We start from the raw sequence: 24041 nt of genomic DNA on the forward strand, positions 1-24041 counted from the left end.
ATTTATTTTCTCTGTATTTTCGGAATATGACATGCACATGTGGGAAAACTTAAGATTTTTGATGCAAACTCATTGTTTTATCATGTAAAGGGGCTGCCATGGTCTTAGGTATGAACTAGTAGTGTTTATGCATGAGTTAAGGTCCTAACACACACGCTAGACTCACGGCAATCACCCAAGAAACAAGCCAATAACAGGAAAAAAAAAAAAAACCGAAGTTGCTGTCATGGGGATTGGGGTGATCGGGTTTCATGAGGGAGAGGCTGGCATGGTCTTGACTTGGGCCAGGGCTCAGCCAGGGGCTGTCATGGGTCAGGGCGAGAGTCCTAGCCAAGCTAGGACTCGAGTTAGGGGCTGGGGAAAGAGTCCTAGCCATGCTAGGACTCTACCCGAGAAACTGCCCCAAAGCTGCGCAGGGTTCGCGCAGCTTCCAGGAGCTAGGGGCTCGGTCTCTGGTTCAAGGGCTGGGCTAAGGGGATGCACTAGAGTCCTAGGAGGGTGTAGGAGTGGTTGGTTTAAGGGCTGGGCTCGTTGGTAAGGGTTGGGATGCAAATCATAGAGTCCTACTTCCATAAGGATTCTCGGCCAGCTTCGGGGCTACTCGGGGCTGCTTGTTTTTGTTGTTTGGGCTAGGTTCTTAGTGGTCTAAGGGTCCAGTATGGTACTTTAGGGTGTTGGTCAGGTTTAGGATCAACATGGTTCGGGGGTGACTCGATAAAATCGAAAGATGGCTCGGTGTCGCATTAGGGTTTCTTAAACTTAAATAATTGAAAAACGGCTCACGGGGGTCGAGTCGTGGTTCATGGGGACTAAAATAATATAAAAAGACTAAATTTAGAATTTAGGAATTTTATATTACAGTTTGGGATTTTTCGGAATTAAAACGCTATCAAAAACGTTCAATTACGAATTATTTAAAAACCCTAGTTTTTAAGCTAAATAAAATTATGTAAATTTTAATTTAGGCTTAAATAATTATTTGGGACATGTTAGAGTCAAGAAAATCAAGAAAAAGTCAAAAACAAAAAATGTCACGTTCAGGGGTAAAACGGTCTTTTTACACCGGAAATTTAGTAAAAATAATGGCAGTGTCCTAAATGCTACTTTATATTCTAATATGATTATTTTCAATGATTATGGATGTTTATGAATTTTTATATGTTGAAATACGATGTTTAGATGTTCATGAATTATTAAGTTTAAATTGGACATTTAAAAGATATGTTGTATGCTTGGTTTCAAAATAAAATGGTATGTATATGCATGATTTTTATTAAGTTACGATAACATGTTGAAGGATGTGAAGAGATTGTGACTACTATATGTTGGAAATATCGTGAGGGTTATGGTCCCAGTGGGAGCCCGACGATCGAGTTTCTTTGTATACGGATACGAATACGATTACGAACACGAATATGTTAATACGGAGGCCAGGGCTCAGTTGACCGGTGAGAGTATTGCTGGTGTCCCCCGTCGCCCAATACTGTGGTTTTCTTTAGATGGATCCATCGTCCAATACGATCAAGAATACGAGTCACAATTACGATATGAATTCAACAAACATGAATATGAATGTGAATATGAATATGAATATGAATATGAAGATGGAGATGGACATGGACACGAATATGGATATGATATGAATATGTTTAAGATTTTGGAAAAAATGTTTAAGTTTAAAGTTTATGCATTATTAAGAAAATGATATTTTAAGTACAAGTATTTTTCATTGTTATATGTTAACTGTATTACGTATTACTTGTTATAAAATATAGGACGTGTTGAGTCTTTAGACTCACTAGGTGTGTATGATGCATGTGATATAAATAACTATGGTATTGGTGGTCTTGATGAGTGACTTGCTGGACTGTCGGTGCACATAACCCGAGGACCAGCGCTTCTATTTCCGCATTTAAGTTTATGATTTTAATTTAAAGATTTTTACGACATTTTATTTATGTTTTTGAGAGATTTTGAGAGGTTTAGTATGAGCTACACTTTTCAACATTTATTGCTTTTTATGTTTGGTAAAACGATTTACGATTTCGTTTTTGACTATTGCACTTGATTTTAAAATACAAATTTGTTGGTGTTTTATTTTAATGGGTGTCATGGCCGAAAAATGGAGTGTTTATAAAAAAAAAATTTAGTACTTTTAAAGCAATAAAAAGGGCAGACGTTTCACAAATATTAAGCAATTGCTATAAAGACTCATTGTACATGTTGGATCTCGATTTTCTACGTGCCCAAAGTGCAGCGGAAGTTTTAAAAATTTTTAGATCTTGAGATTCAAGATATATTTGAACACCCGTATGGTTTAAATTAAATAAACATTCATAGAAAGTCAGAAAATTTTACCTTTAGTGAATAATTTCACTTGACTCCAACTACACCGGTATTAGCAGACGTAGCTCTTGTTGTAAATTCATACGAACATTCTTCGATCTCCGAATCAGGTGCACGACCAGATTATTTGTTGCTCTTCTAATTTGTACTAGAAAATTAGAAGATGTTTTGCGTCGAGATAGAACACGAAAAATCGACTCAATACCCCAGCCGAATTTTTCTTTTTCAAAGAAAAGTGTTTCGAGAGCCTTTTTGAATTAGAAAAAGCCGAAAGTATCTCTTGCAAAAGTCATTGAAACCTTCGAATGATTGCTATTTAATTAGAAAAATATTCTAATTATTTCTTTAATCAATCATTTACTTAATTAATCTAATTAATTAAGTAAACCATAGATTCCAAAATCCATGTCTTTTTATTTTCCACCGAAAAAATATCCATGCATTATAAAAAATCATTATTATCTTTTCTAATCTTTTCTTTACTTAATTAATCTCATTAATTAAGTTAAATAAAGATTCTAAAAAAACATGCCAATCTCGATTTTATTTTTGCTTTGTGTGTAAGTTACTAAAATTATGGTATCATGAATATTTCCATATTAAATAAATCAATACCATATTTTATAAAAACTTAATGGACTATATTTTAACTCAATTAAAATATAATTAATTATTAAAGCTCATTTGAACTTTAATAAATTTGCATGATGGGTTTATACTCTTACAAGCCCATGATACATGCTCCCATTACATTAACCTCATCATAATCTCGGTCGACGATCCAATACCATCGATGTGACAATTCCAACTTGTTTGTTATTATGATGCACACTTTAATTTCGAGATCACTAATGTCTAAATAAGACAGGTGTACTCCTTTGACTGTTTTAGCAGTCATGCTCTCAAAATTTCTATAAGCTTTTATAAACTTTATTTATAAGCTTATCGATTGATCATATCAAACTTATTTCTTATAAATTCAACTCATTGAATTTATTATCTCAACGGGAACAAGTAAACCAGTACTTGTGTGACCCTCAATGGTTCAGGGATACAGCTAGTCGTGGGTTCACAACTCTTTGTGATTCAGGACAATTTCTTTTATTCGGGCTTAGCCTAGTTAGCCTCATTCTTTTCATCAACACCTTGATCAAGAATGTCAGAACTCATTTCTGATTGCACCCATCGGATCATGGTAAGAGCGTCTGGTAGCATCGCCCCATGATCCCCTAGGTATCACTGATAGTGCCTGCAAGAACCAGTCGGTTATGATTAACGTACAGTATGGTCCCTTCATCTCATATATCCCGATCGAATCTGCAACTATTGGTTCATCGAGGGTTGCATAATAATTCGATAACTATGTGACACATATAAATTGTAAGGACCGTGTATCGTATTATCGTAAATCTTATGTTGATTATCGATAATGCATGAAATTATCATGTGATTATGTATATGATGTATATCATGACAATGAGAGTGAGAAAATAGATGGTGATGATGAAAGATTGTATTAGAAATTGATTTGTGTTTGAAACGTGTGCTGAACCGCAACAGAAAAATTACACATGTTACGGTTGTTAGCATAATTACCTGAGTATTGGTCCAAATGGCATGAGGCCAATTTCATTGGAAAGCTAAGACATAGTACTAAAACTTTCATGTTTTGAGTTTTGTCTAAATCCATTTGGAAATATGGGCAAAATCACCTCGAAGTGTATCATGTGCGTTACAGTTCCTGCAATGACACATTTTGGGGGAATGAGCATAACTCTCGCATACGATATCCAAATTGAGTGAGGTTTGGTGGCAAATGAAAGCCAAGACATAGAGCTACAACTTTCATGTTGATCACTTTTGCAAATTCGGAACCTAAAATAGCGTTTTGGACAGAACAAGACGCGCATCTGCGCAGACCTGCGCGCACGGGCAGCACACGGCGCGCATATGCGCGAGTTCCGGCTTGCATATGCGCGAGTTTCTCTGGAATATTATTTAAGCAATGATAAAGATCAGATTTTCAGTATATATCTTCTTCTTCCTTCGACGGTTTGAAAGAAAAAGTTGGGAATTCGATTTCTATCGTACGAAAGCACCTCGAAACGTTATCCAAACACGAAACAAATTATATATTCGGAATCCTCGCGTCGAGAGCTTCCTTTTGAGGTAGGATTCTTTTGGTTTCAGCAGCTCTAAATATTAAAGTGCTGGAATAGCATGTATTTGAAGGCGATTTCAATATATGCGATAGAATAACCGACAAGAAACTCGTATTCGAAGTCGGAATTGAATTATGCTATGATTTCAATTTGATATGAAATTTCAAAGTTTCAAAAGATATTTGAAACTTATATTGTTGATTTTGAGTGATGTTATTGATTTAAATGAATATGTTATTGATGTAGATAGATTATTATACTGAAATCTTCAAGCTACATCAATTGGAAACGAAGAATTGAGGTATGTTGCGACCGGGTAACATAATACAGGTATCTGTATTATATGATATATGTTTGATTGATTGGATTGAGATTACATGTCTGTATGCCTTGTGTGTTGAGTTGATTTGGCATACATGACATGCACGTTGAGCTATGATCCTTGGATACCCTGATATGATTTGATTTGATTCTGGGGTTTGTGAACACGATGCTATGTTTGGCATTATGTGGCCCTTAAAGCATAGACATCAGTGGCCCCGCTGATTTGATTGAGATTTGGGATTTGATGGCGCTTTGTCGACGCTATCATACGATTATCCCTGATTGAGGCCGGTGTGCCAGCTCGAGCATTGATTTGATAGCGATTCGTTTGATTCTGACATGTGCTCAGTGGATGGGCATTTGACCTGATACCTCCACGACATACATGCATTGCATATCATATATCATTGTTTAGATATCTGTGGTATATATTGTGGTTGCTTCAGACTGAGCTTTGCTCACCCCAGATGGGGCTGTTGTTGTCTTTGTATGTTGACAATGACAGGTACTCCAGGATATCAGGAGACCGGAGAGGGTGCTTCTGGAGGGAGTCATAGTCTGATTTGAGGTTTAGTGGTTGTTTCCCAGTATATATGTATATGTATCTATATACCGGGATATGTCCCGAGGATATGATTTGTTGTTGTATGAGTTGTTTTGATTATGTGTGGGCATGTTTTATGTTGTGAGATGAAATACTATTTTTAGTATTCAAATAATATATTTTGGGCTCATTGTAAAGAAATTTTAAACCCGTTTTCCGCTGTGATTAATTAACCCTAATCAAATTGCATTGTAATAACGATTAGGAGCTAAGGGCCTCACATAAATAGTGGCATCGCATGTACTATTGAAGAACTCCTTCTCCAACGTACATCTCATACTCTGGCCAGAGATTCCACGCACTATTATTTCATCAGATCACATAGGATATCCACACCCGTAGGTGAGCGGTGAATCCCCGACTACAATGCACTGGCTCCTACAGGTGTCGCAACTGTACCCAATCTCGCCACCTGATGACTCTTCTGGAGTCGGTAAACGAGTCAAAGCACAGCTCTAGCATATAGAGCCTCAGTGTTGTCCCGGGTCGTAAGGATTAATGTTGTACAATCATAACCACGGACTTATCCTCTCGATGAATGATAACCACTTGGAAAGTCCGAGGGAGGGTTGTTCGGTATAATCATCATATGACTACCCATCTGCATGTTTGGACATATCTATGCCCTTACCAAAAAACGCGGTACACAACATCACAGATGCTAGTCTCCAGCTCAAACGACCTTTATCCATGTTTTAGGCGGCTGAATCGACTAGGAACGAATTTAGATTATACAGTGTTTACAAATGAGTTTCAACATCGAATTAAGATTCATTTGTATTAAAGTATAATTAAGGTCTTTATCTATGTTGTTCACATGGGTATACAGATAAAGAAATAACAAACCATGAAAAGTTAAATTATATTAAAATAAAGATTGTTTATTATACGTGAGTCAATAAATTCCCTAGCCAACCGTTGGCTTGCAGGGCATCTACTCTAACAGTACAATCGTTCAGTCTCGAGTCTCGGACTAGGGAGTGTTAGTCAGTGTGTGATTCATATTAACCTTTTGTTGAACATGTCCATTCTTGGATAATTCATTTCTAGTTACTTGTACAGATTCGGTTTAAGTGTTAGTTAGCCACGTCATCTATGGTTAGTTAGTATTTGGAGAAAATTTTCTTGAGCTTTGTAAATAGATTGATTCAGATTATTGAATACAAGATAAGCAATTTCCCTACAATACAATATGGTATGAGGAGAAATTTTACGTTGCTCCATTGATGATTTTTCCCCGTTTACTCATCGATCTTGTGAGGCCCATTTACTCTAACGACAATTAAAGATCAAACAATAATGATTTGATTTAAAACTGCAGCGGAAATGGTTTAAAAATACTTTAAAACGGACCTCAGAGCCTAGAAAAATTTCGGCATGACCTCCCCGTAAGCAGGACATCACGAAAAACACAAGCAGCATTTTATATCAAAATATACTCCAACTAGAGTCATAAAAACAAAAAAGTCAACAACCTATAGCCGCACTGGCCAGAACTAAACAGAAATTAAAACTTACCACATACTCACCAGATCATAAGAATCATAAGGTCGACTCAGAACATCACAAAAACAACCAAATATCATTACAGATACACGGGGCATCTCCCCGGCAAATAAACTACAATACAAAACTGAAACAAACTCAAGACATACATATAGACTAACTGGGAAACTCCACTGACAGAACCAAGCAATCCAACCTCAATCCCGAGCTCCACTGGCGGAACCTCGGCCTGATGCTGCAAAACGACTCGGGAGATCTACCATGGTGCCCAATAGCAACCACAGCAGCCCCCCCAGTAAACAACTGAGGTTAGGATTCTGGTATGAAACAGTTCAACAATAACAACAATATTCATAAATCATGCATAATCATATAATAAAATGTAATATGCAATGCATGAAAGGCTCAACGAATAACCGGGATAACAGGAGCCAACAAACGGTACGATAACAACTGGAATAATGCTCGAGCAACAACACAGGGGAGCTACATCGTCATGCAGCTAAACCGCCCTGCCAAGTATGCGAGGTATGCCAAGCTGTGCTGAATAACACCCCTGACTCGGCCTCCATACAGCTGATACGCTATAACAGGATGGCACAACAGAACGAACTAGATGACACAATCCCAGCGCTCACCTCAAAAGGCTGCACTAACCACGGAATTGTTCAATCACATCAACGGTTTCATGTGTATAGGCCTATCAGCCACACAATGATCCCGAGATAAACAACAGTGCCAGATAACAACGGATATCAACAATGGGCTAACAAGAACGATAGGGCTCAACATGAATGTCATAACTGTATGCCCGATGCTAAATGCCAATAATATGTCATAATAATAAACATAGATCACAACAAAGGCATTTAACAATTTATAACAGTCAACAAGTCATACACCCGATCAATGTAACACAGAATGATAATTAAACATAATTTATGTTTTACCGTCGTATGTTACCGAGCTGTAACATACCTATACCAACTTGAAAATCCACTAACAACTTCACTTCAAGACCCTTGGCCTAAACAAAGCAACAATAAATCGATCATAAAAATTACATTCCATACCAATGTCCAATTTGGCACAAAAGAGCATAAAATTCGTATCTCGCTCAATATTAACTGAAATCAATATCCGCCAATTGGAAATAAAAGATAACTCGAATATCTAACTTTTTCTAGAATAAATCAATTCCAGAATCTGAGTAGATTAATGCCAGAATTTACAAGAACACGCTGCTACTCACACATTTCGCGGACAGAACTCTAATACTGCGCAGTTTCAGTAAAACATGCATAACTCTCTCAATTTTTAATGGAATTTAACGAATCTTATATCATTACGAAGATAACACATAGCTCTACAACTTTCACTTTAACCAAAACCCAGAATCCGAGCGCTTATATGTCATAAACCCGAATTACAGTAGGTGTTCTGCACAGCACACTTGCAGAATTCGATTCGACACATTTTGGTAGGAAAATCATATCAATTCCGTTTCTTATCCAAATTTGATGATTCTAGCGGCTAAAGAAAGCTAACAAACAGAGCTACAAGTTATTTTTAGGTCATTTCTACAAATTCAAAATACAAAAATCGCAGCAACCCAAAAACGCTCACCCAAAAACAGGAAGAATTTGCGCAGAACAGAGCACCGGAACAGCAGCTTCGATCTACCCGAATCCTTGCTCAAACTTCGCGATTTCTGACTTAAATCGAAGCTTAGGATGTTAGGAAGACACCCCTTCAGACCGATCGAGATTTGGACGCCGGACGGAGGAGAAATCGCAACTTTCCCGCAGCTGCTACAAGTGTTGCGAAAATGGGGTTGAGGGAAATGGGTTTCTGATTTCTTCCTTTCTCTCTCCACAAGATAAATTGTGTGTATGTATATGTATATTTAGTTACTAAAAAATAGTAACACATGCTAAAAAATCCCGGTTTTGCATTAATCTTGCTCCCGTGTGTTATTTAAACTCTATATGTATTTTATATCGTTAAATTCTCCGATATTCTAAAATACATATTTTTAACACACCTACAAAAATTATTTGGCATAAATAATTATTTTAATTTACCACTCAATAATTATTCTAATTATGTCAAAATTATCGGATAATTAATTTCAGGACCTTACAGATCTTCTTCCCCAGTTCTTCGTTGGATCGACAAATCGGCCATCTATTCTTCTGTCATTGATCGCATTTTCCTCTTTCAATAGCATATGTCATGGTTGTTGTAAAACCGAACGCTTGTCGCTTTACCAAAATCTATACGTGGTAAAGATGTAACTTAAGTCTTTTAAACCGTACAATAGCGCAAGCGTCACAGTTCGACCACTCTCCCAGCAGAGATAATTATTGCATCACAACAATCTACATCACAATAGTTACATTCCTAGCGATCAATGAGAATCGCACCCGTGACATTGACTCTACTATCAATTGTAGGGATTGAGTGTTTGCTGCTTTACTAAAAGCTATAATTGGTGGTAACTATGCAAATGTACAGCAGCACAAACGTCACGGTTCGATGGCTTTTTTAGCTAAAACAATTATTACACCCCAAAAATGATCTTACGAGTTTATCTACAATACACTATGGTATATATTCATTATTATTGAATCTTAATTTAGATTGAACATTTTCTTCTTTTTTTTAATTGAATTTGAATTATTTTTATATTGCATAATAATGCACCTACATTTTACCATTTATTATAACGACTCTTCATAATTCTCAATAATTAATAGGACCTTTATTATCTCCGTGTACGAATGTGGTTCGTTGATAGTTATTAGAAGGGACTGGGAAAATTAAACCTTTTTTTTTAATAATAATAATAATAATAAATCTTACAAGAGGAAGTTACTTATTTTAATTCGACCCATACACGCCGTTGATATTAAAATGAAAGTTATAAATGTCACGTCCGAACTCATGTCCGAGCAAACGTGACAATATAATAAATTTCTATAGCAACTATTTTCCGATAACAATAAAGAATAAGTTTTTTGTCAGACGGTCTCACGAATTTTTATCTGTGAGACGGGTAAACCCTATCGATATTCACAATAAAAAGTAATACACTTAGCATAAAAAGTAATATTTTTTCATGGATGACCCAAATAAGAGATTCGACCCACGAATTTGATCCGTGAGACCGTCTCACAAGAATTTTTGTGATCAACCAACTACTTCCTTATACCTACCAATTTGTTTTGTTATCACTTTACCAAAATAATTGACTTAAATTATTTCAAAAGTTCACAGTATCTATTATAAATCATCGTAAATCTTAATTTGTTTTCTCATTAGAGACAAATGTATTACAATAAAAGGATATTCTTGTTTTCTAAATAAAAAATAAAATAGTTTTCAAATTTTATTTATCAAATCTAAGAAGTTTATTACTTTCCGGTCCCAAATATATAATTTAGTTTCTACATTTATTAAAATTTTTTCTTTTTCCTTTTTTTTACTAATATATCCTTATTTATTTGTTTGTTGGATTTAAATACCTAATTACTGAGTTTTGTTTGAAGTAGTTGTCACAATTAGTTGGTGCATGTGAAATAAATTTGTGGAGCCAAAAACATTTGAGGGAGTTCTTTTATGCGATGCAAGAGATACTATCTCACGTTTCTTGGGATTTTTGTCCAATAAATTTCGAGTTCTTCAACGGGAAATATTGCTACTGTAGAGAATTATTTGTTAAAATTATAGAGAAACTACTAGCTTTTTAATTTTTTTTTTAAATTATTACTATTTTTATTTAAAATTTTGGCAAATATCTTATTTAAGGAAATGATATTTCAGGCAACAAGTTAAAAATGAGAGTTGAAGGTTTCGATAATTTAAAAGATAGATCACCGTAAAACGGTGGACTAGTTATTTTTTTTCAAAAAAAAAAAAATTTTATTAATAAAATATTAGGTAATTTATCTTTCAAAACAGGAAAGTGTGTACGGGCGTCGGGCGTCGATGAACTTATTTTTTTATTTTTTAAAACTATTTAATTGGAGTTCCAACTATCATTTTTTTGTATTTGAACTAATTTGAAACATAAACCAACACATTTTTTAAATTATTTTTCATTATTATTATTATTATTATTTTGCTTTCAGAACTTAAACACATCTCTTACTTTAAAAAATGGGACTTGAAATTACATACCAAAAATTGGAGTTGAAGCTTAAGTTCAATAATATTCTTTATATATTTACATATGTATTGGTCGATTTTAAAAACAAAAAATCAGGATCGACACACGTACACACCTTCCTTTGTTCGATCTATCATTTTAAATTGATCTATTTTTAAAAGTATTGAAACTTCAACTCTAATTTTTGATTTGTTGTCTTAAGTTTCATTTTTTTAAACAAGATATGTGTCAAAGTTTTAAATAAAATAAAAATAAGTTAAAATATAAATAAATAAAAAAAAGCTAGCACGACATCTTCTGTCCATTTCCGAGGAAACTAATTAGTTTCAGCAACTAATTATAGGATGATTTACTTAATTTTCCCACATAGCAATCTCATTTAATACAATGTTTAAAAACATTTCGTAATGCTTATGTATTACCATTCTATTAATTTATTATATTACAATTAAACCTGCACATGCGATGTATACTCGTAGATTAGATTTTAATATAAAACGTGTATCTATATATATATGTGAAATATAATGAGATTAAAGTAATAATTATTTAATAGGTCTCACGCGAAATGAGGTAACTCAGTCCATACAATGAAAAATAATGATTTTAAAATTTAAAAAAATAATATTTTTCATGAATTAAGTCAAAGATATGTGTTGGAATCGGTAAAGATTTTAGAATGAGAGTGAATACACTCTTTAAAAAATATTTGCGGAAACGGTTCAAAATTTTTAATGATAGCTTTAACCAATTGGCATGATTGTTAACAAGAAACGGTTTGAAATGTAAATGCTCGCGGAAAGTAAAGACACAAAATTTTTATGGATGTTCAAAAATAAAACTCGTGCGTCACCCCTTCTTCTTCTTTAAAAATGATTCCACTAAAAGACTTTGACTTTACAAACTTATTGCAACAGCCTTCTCCAATCAGGACTTATATCATTGCATGTTTTAGAATTCTTAGTGATTACTTTAAACTTCTGGATTTTAAGAACTATCGATTCACCAAACAACACAATCAATCAAATAACCAAAAGGTTATTGATAGGAGAAAACGATAAGTTTTGAGTAACACGAAGTTGATCCTAGAATGATCAGATATCTTTGTGTAAAGTGCATGCTTGACGAGCGATGAAATATATGAACTTTAAGAGCGCTCAGATATTTGAGTATGCAAGCTTTAGTAGATTGGCAATAGCATGGTTGAAAAGCTTGATTGGTCGAACTAGTATACGTATTCTTCAGCTCTTTTTTTACATGCTATCATCCCAACGGTCGAAAAAAACACATAACATAAACTTGTAGCGTTGGAATGACGTGTCACTATTCATTAAATGTGCTTCTGCAAAGTATTTAATGTTCTATTTGCTTGCAAAGCTTTGAATTTCGTTCTTTGAAGAATTGCTGCTTAGCATCCTTTTACGAAAATTGTTATTAACATCAGAACTTGTAGTTGACTTGTAGCGGTGCAAAACAATTAAATGCTCTGAGCCGGTCAGAGAATGTTTTTCATTAAGTAAGCAATAAATGACTCTTTAACAAAGTGGTTTGAATACTTTTATCAATCGGTTGAAAGTCTTGTAATGGTTGAAACTTCTTCAAATAATCGAAGCTCAAGCGGTTGAGATCTAGATGGTAGAGATGTTTCCTGTTATACAAAGAGGATTGCAGCTGTTTCCTGAAACATTTAGGTGTTGCTTTGATTTTGTCGATCACCAAACTTTAGGATAATAATAATTCTTAACAATATGTCTCATAAAATTAACCCGTGAGAGAATCTGATATAAATTTTTGTGTTATTTATTAGAAGTTAAATGTTTGAAATTTCATTTTATTATTATGTTTTATCCTAAACCTGATGATATTATTGGAAGGGGTATTTTAGTAAAAAATAAAGATCATCACATAATAACTAATTTTGTCTCTTGTCTTGGTGTGTTTTCATGTCTCCTTCCCAAAATGTCCATATATTAATAATAATCTGTAGTATTTTGATTTTCTCCAATTTTTCAAAAACATTTATTACATCTAATAATTATAAATCATATAATTTTTTAAAATTTTATTTAATAGAATATAACAATTATATATTTATAAAATATAATTGAGAGGAAAAACATAATAAATAAAAACTTAAATTTTATTTGAATGAATGAATTTGAAAGGAATAATTTTCAATTTTTTTTATCTGTTTGAACAAACAAAATTCAAGTAGATTTCTAATATACTACATAGCAATTTATACGATGTTATATCAATTGTGGAGGGTTTCAGAAAAAAAAAAAAACAAAGAGTCGTTCGAAATTTTTTTATTAAATAATTTCTCAAATCAAATTTATAATATCAAACATAATATTAAACTTTTAAAAAAAATACCAAAAATAATTATTATTTAAAAATAATAATTTCCAAATATATTAATAACATAATTTATATTAAGACTTAATACACGCGGTAATAAATTTTTTTTATATAAATGTGGTTACGTAGAATAATTAAATATAAAAATTTTCATTAAACGATACACAATCAATTTTATAATATAAATTTCCAATTAAACTTATAAAAAATATATTATTTCAGTATAATTTTTTTTTTTTTTTTGGGAAAAGTATAAAAATGTTATCTCGCACTAGGTGACAATTTTATTTCATATTTATTTTTTTGTGAAAGTTGTTGAAAAATCCCCAATCAAAATATTTCTTTGGATTCACTCCCTACCCACAAAATTGTGGTACTATGTCATACAAAATGTGGTACACTTTATGTGGAACTGTGGTATACTTCATGTGGAAATGTGGTACTAAAAAAGTATCCAGGGACTGAACACAAAAAAAATCGACGGCTGAAGATTGAAGACCAATTTCCTTTATTTTTTTCCATAAATATCCTCGGCCACGATGGATTCGTTTTTGTCACAACCTACAACCCATGCTGGCAATTAAAAAAAAACTAGATATATACGGTTCGGATTAAATCTAAAGTTTCTTAGACCTACTTCTCACGTGCACCGGATCCACACAATAATTCCCACTGCACGGACACGGAAACCACCCACCACACGCGGATAAGTTTCGCAGTGTCATTATCGTAATAAGCAGGAAATTCAAGCCTTAACACAACACGCTCTCTGTTTATAATCCCAACACCAGTCCATCTTCTTGCATCCTCTGACAGTCTCATCCGACTCTCTCTACCAAACTGCACACTCTATATATATATATGAGCATTTAATCTCTTTGATTCTGTAACTATGGCGCCTGTAATTTGGTTCTCCGCCATTGCCGTCGTTCTTCAAGCATGCATCCTTTTAGCTTCCTCCAAGAGAACCTACATTATCCACATGAAGCACTACCAAAAGCCCGCATCGTATGCCACGCACAGCGAATGGTATGCTGACCATTTCCAGTCGCTCACTTCCGGCGACTCAGATTCGCTTTTGTACGTCTACGAGTCTGCTTATCACGGTTTCGCAGCCGTGCTTTCGCCGGAGGAGGCGCAGTTCCTCAGCCAGTCGGATTCGGTTCTTGGAGTTTTTGAAGACGAAATTTACACTCTTCACACCACGCGTTCTCCGGAATTTCTGGGTTTGGGAGATGATTCCGCCACGTGGGCTGGGCACAGCCTGCATGAACTGAATCAGGCCTCGAAAGATGTTGTTATTGGGGTTCTCGATACCGGGGTGTGGCCGGAATCAAAGTCTTTCAGCGACAAAACAATGTCTGATGTACCGGCGAGGTGGCGCGGTGAGTGCGAGGCGGCTGCTGATTTTGATCCTAAAATCCACTGTAACAAGAAGTTAATTGGTGCCCGATTCTTCTCCAAAGGATACGACATGTCAGCCGGGGCGAAGGAATCTCAGTCCCCACGCGATAACGATGGCCATGGTACACATACAGCGAGCACTGCAGCCGGGTCTCAGGTGGACAACTCTAGCCTCTTGGGTTATGCCAGAGGAAACGCCCGCGGGATGGCGACTCATGCCCGATTGGCGACCTACAAAGTGTGTTGGAAATCGGGTTGTCTCGGTTCCGACATACTTGCTGCAATGGACCGTGCTATCCTCGATGGGGTTAATGTGCTGTCTCTGTCTCTGGGCGGCGGATCTGCAACGTACTTCCGTGACACCATTGCTATTGGTGCCTTCGCAGCCATGGAGAAAGGTATTTTAGTCTCATGCTCGGCAGGAAACAGCGGTCCTACAAAAGCTTCTCTTGCAAATGTTGCGCCGTGGATCATAACTGTCGGAGCTGGCACAATTGACAGGGATTTCCCAGCATTTGCCACATTTGGCAATGGCCAGAAATATACAGGGGTGTCATTGTACAGTGGAGGAGGAATGGGGCATAATTTAGTGGAATTGGTCTACGATAAAGGCAGCAATGGCTCCAGCAATTTGTGCTTGCCTGGTTCTCTGGACTCATCAACGGTGCGTGGAAAGGTCGTGCTTTGCGATAGAGGGATCAGCGCTCGCGTGGAGAAGGGTGCAGTAGTGAGAGACGCAGGTGGGATAGGAATGATACTGGCGAACACGGCGGCGAATGGGGAGGAGCTGGTGGCGGACAGCCACTTGTTACCCGCGATGGCGGTGGGGAGGAAAGTGGGCGACATGATGAGGCAGTACGTGCGGACGGAGAGGAATCCGAGGGCGGTGTTGAGTTTCGGCGGGACGGTGGTGGACGTGAAGCCGTCGCCGGTGGTGGCGGCGTTCAGCTCGAGAGGGCCCAACATGGTGACTCCGGAGATCCTGAAGCCAGATGTGATCGGGCCTGGCGTGAATATCTTGGCAGGTTGGTCTCAGGCTGTGGGGCCCACCGGGCTTGAGAAGGACAAGAGGAAGACCATGTTCAACATCATGTCTGGTAAGAATCAATTCTTTAACGGTTACATTTCAATTATTTTTCATTTCTTTCACATAAAATCAGTAGTTATACAATTTAAAAAAAAAAAACGAGATTAGTCGTAAAGCACCACTTAAAAACAATGATTTCCCTGGCTTCACGTTTTTTATAACCTTAGCATATGAAAAGCTCGTGACATATACTTTCTTGGAAAAGTTGTGTTCACATTCCTAAAGTACGTGCAATAATTTACATTTCCAAGATTGGTAAGAGAAAGCCAGCCACTCTATGGGTTTGGGCATGCTTGGAAAGATCGTGGGCGGGATTTGTTTTGAATTATTAACTGATATAACTATTCCTTGGACAGGTACTTATGGATAGATTTTGAATTATCATAATAATAATTACCAATGTGGACGATGACAAGTAATTTGTGGGTTGTTCGACACTATTGGATAAACGAATCTATATCATAGAGTAGAATGAGCTGTAAAGAGGCGTTGGTGGATTTTTGAAAAGGATGGTCCTCGTTTTCTGCTAATAGTAGAGTTTTCACATTATACTTGAAAAGTGTGTCTGCAAAGGTCATTGTATCTTGAGCTGTATGATTTTTAAGTTTTGCTCCCCCAAAGATTTTTGAGCCACCCAACTCATCCTCCACCTCCAGTTATCTCACCGGCGATCCTTGGTGCGAATGCGTGGAACGAACATTCCTGAACTTATTCTAAAACATATGATTGGTATATTTCGGAATTGGTAATGATAACGGTGCTGTTAATGGGTGATAATGGGCAGGTACATCCATGTCTTGCCCCCACATAAGTGGACTAGCTGCATTATTGAAAGCAGCGCATCCCGACTGGAGCCCGAGTGCCATCAAATCCTCTCTGATGACAACGGCCTACACGCTCGACAACAGCAACTCCCCTCTCCGTGATGCTGCCGACTACTCGCTTTCAACTCCGTGGGCATATGGAGCTGGCCATGTTGACCCCCAGAAGGCCCTATCTCCAGGGCTTGTATACGATGCCACCCCAGAAGATTACATATCATTCCTCTGTTCCTTGGATTACTCTGTTTCGATGGTGCAGATATTTGCAAAGCGTCCAAACGTCACTTGTGCCAGGAAATTTCGAGACCCTGGCCAGCTCAACTATCCCTCATTCTCGGTGTTGTTTAGGAAGTCGAGGGTAGTTCGATACACCCGGGAACTGACCAATGTGGGAGCTGCAGGTTCTGTCTACACAGTTTCTGTCGATGCACCCTCTATGGTTTCCGTTACTGTGAAGCCATCAACTCTCGTTTTTCCGAATTTGGGTGATAAGCAACGGTACACAGTCACATTTGTGTCGCAGAAGGGCGCACACCTACTGGCTCGAAGTGCATTTGGGTCCATTTCATGGAGGAACTCGCAGCATCTAGTGAAGAGCCCGGTTGCTTTCTCTTGGACGCGATTATGAGATTATGTGATTTTTCATCACCCACCACCCTTCTGCAGAAACTTCAGACACAGAATTTACTTTCTGCAAAGGATTCTTGTGTATTGGTGGAGTTTTTAATTTACTGAATTCGGCCCAAATAGAATAATTATAGTTCATGTCTTCTTTCAACTATTATTATTATTATTATCAAGAATCAAATTTGCAAAAATCTGATTATGATGGTGAAAAATTTCATGTAGATGTTTTCCCCCATGGGATAGCGTGTTTCGGCTTAAAATTGCAAATGTTTTTCTCAAAATCATCCCAAGTTTTCCATCACCTTCAAATACATCCCAGAAATCAATTTTCAACCAGTATTCTAAGATAAATGGTTTTTTTTAACCAAAATATCTAACCCAAAAACTTTGTAAGACAAATATTTTACTACGGTTGAAAAAATATTATTTTTTATGTCAAAAATATTATTTATTATTGTAAATATAGATAAAATTGACCGTCTACCGTCTCAACAAAGACCTAATAAATATCTAATTCTTCTTGATCATCTGCATTTTTCTCCAATAATTTTTCAATATCGGATTCAAACTCAAAATCAGTGACATATTTATCCTCTAAATCCGATGCAAACTGATTGAAAAATATATTTGCACAATCCTTTTAATATTATTAATAAATTTAAATAATAATATTTAAGTTTATAATTTAATTATATAATATAAATTAAATTATATATAATATGAATTAATGTACGAAAATTATTTAAATTGAAAAATTTGAATACAAATTCAAACATAATACAGATACAACTTCAAATATAATAAGAATACAACTTCAATGAAAAAGATACGACATTTCAGAATTATTATCTACGATAAAACAAGGACATTATGAAACAAGGACCTATTGGAATTTAAAAAAGCTAAATTAAAGGAAAAAAATGACAACATTTCAGAATTATTATCTACGATGAAACATGGACATCACAATCTTATGAATATATTAGAAAAAGGCTTCACTGAACTTCAACAACATTATGATATTCAAATGCTAAAATTGGAAGATGATAAATTGAAATTGGAAAATCAACAAAAGAAAATTGAAACTCGATAACAAGAAATGACATTGACTGCCCTTCAAGAGGAGAATAGAGTTCTGTACATGGATTTAAACATAATTGGCAATCCAGAAATGCGTGAAATAGTTCGAATTGAACGAGCAAAAATTATGCAAAAAAGAGAAAGACATGGACAACAAGATATTAACACGTTTGGAAAACATTTGGGTGATTTTGGAGGATCCGGATCAAATTTACCAGATTATTGATTATTTAATTTGTTTATCTTCTAAATATATTTTCCTTTCGATTATTGTTTTTATATTTACATTTGTATTTGAATTATGTGTTTCAAGTTGCATTTGTATTTTAATTATCTTTTTCAATTTATTAACAATGTTATATTAATTTTTTGCATTTGTATTAAATTATGAATCATTAAATCAAATTAGTTCTTAATTATTAATAATTAACATAAATAAATAAATATTTTAAAAATCAACAATTATTATTTTTTAATTTTTATGATTAAATATCTAATTATTAAAATAAAAAATAAATATTATACTATTATTTTAAATAATATTTATAATAAATACAAATAAAAAAATTTAAAATTTTTTATAAAAGAAACCTCTGCACCAAATTTGCGTCGTTGCGCTATTTTGGCAAAATAACACAGCCCCCATTGGAGCAATATTTGCTGCACCATTACCATTTTGGTGCAGCAAATATTCCTCCAATGGGTTGCGCTATTTTATTTTGATGCAGCATTGAAGATGGCCTATGAAAAGCGTTCAGAGGCCTCGTCTTTCAAAAAATCGGGAGCGATGGGTAATCGTGTACCGCCTTTTATAGCGCTGTTTTCAATGAATGAAATCTTTATCAATTAATCCTATAAATTTCAATTTTTGGGTAAATCGTGCATCTCAGATCAAGTGCTGTTGGTTCTGAAGGTAAAGATTCAAGAAACTGATTGCGTTGCACGATTTCAATGTACTTTAATAGCAAAAGTAGCTAGGCCAGCAGCAGTTTTTGTAGCAACAACAAAAATTTACCACCACACACTTGGGATACGTACACTTAATTCTGGAGCATGAGCAAGTCATACATGAAGGAAACTTGGGAATACAGCAGTTCCAACAGCACTTGGACTTATTAAGGCGTCCTGTGTTCGAGCAGGAGCCACAAGAGAATACAGGCACTCGGCAGCTCACACATAGGCCACCGCTGCAAGGACATTTGCTGCATGGTGGTATCTCTGGATCGGTTGTGCAGATCCCGGACAAATGGAAACAAGATACTCCACTGCGTGAAAACGAAAATTTTGATCACTAATGATTTGACTTCAAATGGGATAATGCTCACATTTAAAGAAGATAAAGTACCAGAGCCATTTCCCGAAGCCCTGAGGCCTGCGAATTTCCTTGGTTCTGCTTCTGTAGATAAAAACACAAAGATTAGAAACATATAAAAGGTAAACAAAATGATTGCCAGGGGCTGATGCCTGATGCAAGAGCTCGAGTGTGGGCAGCGTCGATCGCCCGAGTAAATTTTATGGAACGAAAACTTGTAGGTTTTGAAAAAGCACAAATAAAATCTCGATACTTTCGGGCATCCCCTTAATTGATCGCTTCTATTCTTACGTAGGGATCAGAGGATCTGCATTTGATGTTATGAATTCCGCAACCCTGGCAAGTCGAAAGATAGTCATTTAAGTCCGGCTCGCGATCAAGATTGACATCAGTAAAAAGAGCTATGGTGACACAATGCATTTTTTCAAATAGTATGAAGTTTAGATACTCGAAAATCATGCGTACGTAACATGTTTTCGAATAAATAACGTACTCTTTACAGGATCTTGAAGCTTGTTGAAACCCATCGGCAGACTTCAACTCTTCCTGCGTGGCCCAAAATTATCATTAAACCAAAAAGATCGCAGCTTCTTCATATCTATGTGCCAGGGGAGCACACGGAGACAACTAAAATTTGGCAAATTTAGATTTTTAAATTTTTAATAAATAAAAAAGATATATTTTTTTTAACTCAACATCGGACCAGGTTATTTTAGTAAGAAACACACGTATGATCATAAAGTTTTCATTAAAAAAACTTTCTGAAATTTTTTATTAACAACCTCGATCCGATATTAAGTTGAACTTTTTTTTTCTCCTCTTCTAATTTTATTTCATATATATACATTTTACTCCTTACCTGATATTTTTCTCAAAAAATTCTGATATTTTTCTTGTACATTATCAAACTTTGATTTCAGTCTCACGTTGTCTTTGTTCAATCTGAGTCCAATTTCCGACATAATGCCAACCTTATGTCTTCTACGTGACACTCACTCACGTGTGTAATGACAGTGTGTCTTCTCTCAAGAAGAAAAATCACTAAAAAAAAATGACAAAAAAATTATTTTTCCAAACAGGAGCTATATAAATTCGAACCGCCAAAAACCACTCTTTTCCAAAGGGAGCCTTCAATCACCGTAGATGACAGGGTCCTCTCTCTTTCCAAATAATTAACAGTCAATATCATACCAAAAGGAAACAAAATATTTTTTACCCGAATTTGAACTCATTTTTTCCAAGATAGGATTTTCTCCCATTTGTCGTAGTTCAAACTACATTCTGAACCCAAACAAACATCTGATCTATCCTAGAAGTTGAGTATGAAGTAACATCACTATTAGGCCAAGAAACTAACCTCAAGAAAGCCAATTTCCCTCTGCAGCATCTGAATCTTGGCCAACTCCCGCCGCTTCCGATACAAATCAGGATACTCCGGCGGCGACTTCGGCCTCGGCGGCGGGAGAGCCGACACCGAACCGTTGCCCCTTGAACCTTCCATTTCTCCACCAAAATCAAACCCCAACTCCTTATAACTCAATGCTTCCTCATGTTAGCCGCCATCAATCTTTGACAAAACCCGGAAAGAGTTGAATGAATCACAGCAAAGAGAGATGAACAATGGAACTGATATGTAAAATAGAAGCATCAAATGAAGACGAAAAGACAGAAGAAATAATTACTGAGCTCCGAAATAGCCAGAAACAAAAGCTACACTTTTAACACACACACGCACAGATACTACAGTATACGTTTACTTGCAGTTGCATGAATTTACTGAGGAAACAGTTAAAAAAACAACAAACCCACGGGTATTTTACTATGAAAGAGGATAGAAAGTAAGGTATAATGGCGAGTACCTGCAGGAAAAAAAGAAGACCGCTTTTTTTGAAGCACTGATATGATAATAGAGAAGGCAGTGGAAAAGGCTGCAAGGAGTTTGTGATTGGGGAAAGGTTGAGGCAGAAACCAAAGCTTTAAACGAAGTTGAGAAGTCGAAGTAAAGAGCAAACGTCACTTTCTTCTCACACAGTATGTGTGTGCTGGTGTGTGTAAATGCATTGAAGGTGTGGCAGAGTTGCACAGGTAATGGCAGAACAGAAGCTCCACCCACCAGTTCCTGTATCTTATCTAAACAGTGTATGGTGTTCATTGTTTACATACCATTTGATCGATACTACAGTGTTGCTTGGAGACATATCGAGTTCAAAATTTAATTATAACCTTTTTTTTTCAACTGGTTTGTGTGTTTAAATCTAATCAAAGTCACATATAATTTGTGTTTTATAATCTATCTGAAATCAAAATAATGATTCAATTATAACGAACATAGCTCTCACAAAAATAAAATCTAATGAGATCGGGTGCTTGATCTAGTGGTCTCAACTGAAATTCTCATTATACATACTCGAATTTGAGTACTCCCACCGTCTAGATTAAGATTTTAAAGAAAATGAAAATCTAATAAAAAAAAAAATCCGATCAAAGTAAGAATTTTATAATAAAATTTCATAATAAAGAAAGAGTGAAGTATATAACCCCACTTTTGATCATTAATCAAGACCAATACCCCTTAGGTGTTGATTTTTACAAGCCAGTAATTGTTGTGGCCTAATTAATGTTTATGGCTATTTAAGTTTGCCAGATTTAAATCTTTCAATTTACTCTAAGTTTTACTTCAAAATTGTGGTATAATGTTAGGTTTTTTTTTTTGGTTAACCCGTAAGCTTAGAGTTTTCATTTATTCGTCGCATATGAATTTTGCGAGTTTTTCTCCCAAAATCAAACTTAGGATGTCAATGTCGTGGCTGCCGAATATGGACTAATTGCCTTTGTTCATTAAATGAGTGGCCATATGTCTTAGAATATTTAAGGTGAAATTTGGTTTGCATTCTATCATATTACCATTTTGTTGGTTTTCCGAATCGAACCAAGATGTAGCTTCTCGGATATTGGTTTCCAATTCAATCAATAGCTTGAATTAAGTATGTGATGAAATTGAAGAAATAGAGAATTGCGAAAAGCTCAAGTCGCAGTATTATAAAAATGAATAAGGAATACAAAGAAATATGTTTATATAGCTAGGGTAAACACAAAAAGATTAAAATGAATAATCTATCTTTAAGAGCTAACAATAATATATTCTAACATCCCCCCTCAAACTCACGATGCTACAGCTAAAAGCATTGAGAGTTTGTTAGACAAAAAACGGAAGCGCGAAGCGGAATGTGCCTTGGTAAACATATCAGCTATCTGCAGAGAAGAAGGAACGAAAGGTAATGTGATGGTGCCAAGCTGGAGATGATGACGAGTGACGTGACAATCTATCTCAATGTGCTTTGTCCTTTCATGAAAAACTGAATTGCGTGCAATCTGAATTGCACTATGATTATCACAATATAACGGAGTAGGATGACGAAGAAGGATACCGAAATCCGCAAGCAACCAACGTAACCAAACAATCTCGCAAGTGGTTGAAGCCATAGCACGATACTCGGCTTCAACAACTTGTTTCTTACTTTTCCAAGAGATAAGAGAATCTCCAAGAAAAATACAGAAGCCAGTGGTTGACTTACGATCCGTGGGATCGCCAGCCCAATCAGCATCAGAGTATGCACGCAGCTCTAAGGAGGAAGTAGAAGGAAACAAAAGACTCTGAAACTGAGTGCCCCGAAGATACCTGAGAATGCGAAGAACAGCAGCCCAATGAACTGTAGTTGGTGCAGTGACAAACTGACTTACTACATGAACATCATGTGCAATATCTCGACGAGTCACTGTTAGATAAACCAAGTTGCCAACAATAGTACGATATAAGGTAGGATCTGGAAAAGGAGGTCCATCCGACAGAGAGTACCGAGCATTGGTCTCAAGAGGAGTATCAACTATCCTGTTATCAGTTATACGTGCACGCTCAAACAGATCTGCTATGTACTTTGACTGGGATAAAAGATAACCTTTTGGAGAATAAGCAACCTCAATTCCTAGAAAGTAACGTAGCACACCTAAGTCCTTCATAGCAAAGCAGCGAGCTAACTCAGACTTCAAAGCCTCAATACCATCAATATCATCACCGGTGATTATCATGTCATCAACATATAAAGACAGAAGTATACGACTTGCATGAGTACACTTGACAAATAATGCGGAATCATGATGACTAGGACTAAACCCAAGCGAAGTAATCACTACAGAAAATTTCTCAAACCAAGCACGAGGAGCTTGTTTCAGACCATA

General features: G+C 35.9%; 2 protein-coding genes and 1 long non-coding RNA gene across 3 annotated transcripts; 1 reads left to right on the plus strand and 2 right to left on the minus strand.

Annotated features, from left to right (window-relative positions):
* Positions 1 to 6972: 6972 nt before the first annotated feature.
* Positions 6973 to 8837, minus strand: LOC140962471 (uncharacterized). Its single transcript, XR_012172551.1, has 3 exons — positions 8569 to 8837; positions 7921 to 7969; positions 6973 to 7198 (listed from the first exon to the last, which is right to left on the minus strand). It is a non-coding gene; the product is annotated as an uncharacterized lncRNA (long non-coding RNA).
* Positions 8838 to 14269: 5432 nt separating this feature from the next.
* On the plus strand, positions 14270 to 17508 carry LOC140962741 (subtilisin-like protease SBT1.8). Its single transcript, XM_073421707.1, has 2 exons — positions 14270 to 15975; positions 16750 to 17508. Exons 1-2 carry the CDS (start codon positions 14367 to 14369, stop codon positions 17412 to 17414), a joined length of 2274 nt encoding a protein of 757 aa, XP_073277808.1. The 5' UTR covers positions 14270 to 14366; the 3' UTR covers positions 17415 to 17508.
* Positions 17509 to 19288: 1780 nt separating this feature from the next.
* On the minus strand, positions 19289 to 21959 carry LOC140963524 (guanine nucleotide-binding protein subunit gamma 3-like). The gene is made up of 6 exons (XM_073422881.1): positions 21665 to 21959; positions 21163 to 21372; positions 20299 to 20351; positions 20097 to 20141; positions 19839 to 19889; positions 19289 to 19758 (listed from the first exon to the last, which is right to left on the minus strand). The coding sequence occupies exons 2-6, from the start codon at positions 21304 to 21306 to the stop codon at positions 19452 to 19454; spliced, it is 600 nt and encodes a 199-aa protein (XP_073278982.1). The 5' UTR covers positions 21307 to 21372; positions 21665 to 21959; the 3' UTR covers positions 19289 to 19451.
* Positions 21960 to 24041: the final 2082 nt, after the last annotated feature.

This window comes from Primulina huaijiensis, chromosome 17 (assembly GCF_012295235.1).
Source record: "Primulina huaijiensis isolate GDHJ02 chromosome 17, ASM1229523v2, whole genome shotgun sequence".
In the NCBI taxonomy this organism is placed as follows: Eukaryota; Viridiplantae; Streptophyta; class Magnoliopsida; order Lamiales; family Gesneriaceae; genus Primulina; species Primulina huaijiensis.

What these genes read in the sequence shown, in the direction of transcription:
- LOC140962741 (XM_073421707.1), top strand. Translation starts at nt 14,367, where the DNA reads ATGGCGCCTGTAATTTGGTTCTCCGCCATTGCCGTCGTTCTTCAAGCA. An exon ending in CATGTTCAACATCATGTCTG is followed by an intron (nt 15,976 to 16,749) that starts GTAAGAATCAAT and finishes GATAATGGGCAG; the next exon opens with GTACATCCATGTCTTGCCCC.
- LOC140963524 (XM_073422881.1), bottom strand. Translation starts at nt 21,306, where the DNA reads ATGGAAGGTTCAAGGGGCAACGGTTCGGTGTCGGCTCTCCCGCCGCCG. An exon ending in GGGAAATTGGCTTTCTTGAG is followed by an intron (nt 20,352 to 21,162) that starts GTTAGTTTCTTG and finishes TGGGCCACGCAG; the next exon opens with GAAGAGTTGAAGTCTGCCGA. An exon ending in GCAGATCCTCTGATCCCTAC is followed by an intron (nt 19,890 to 20,096) that starts GTAAGAATAGAA and finishes TTTTATCTACAG; the next exon opens with AAGCAGAACCAAGGAAATTC.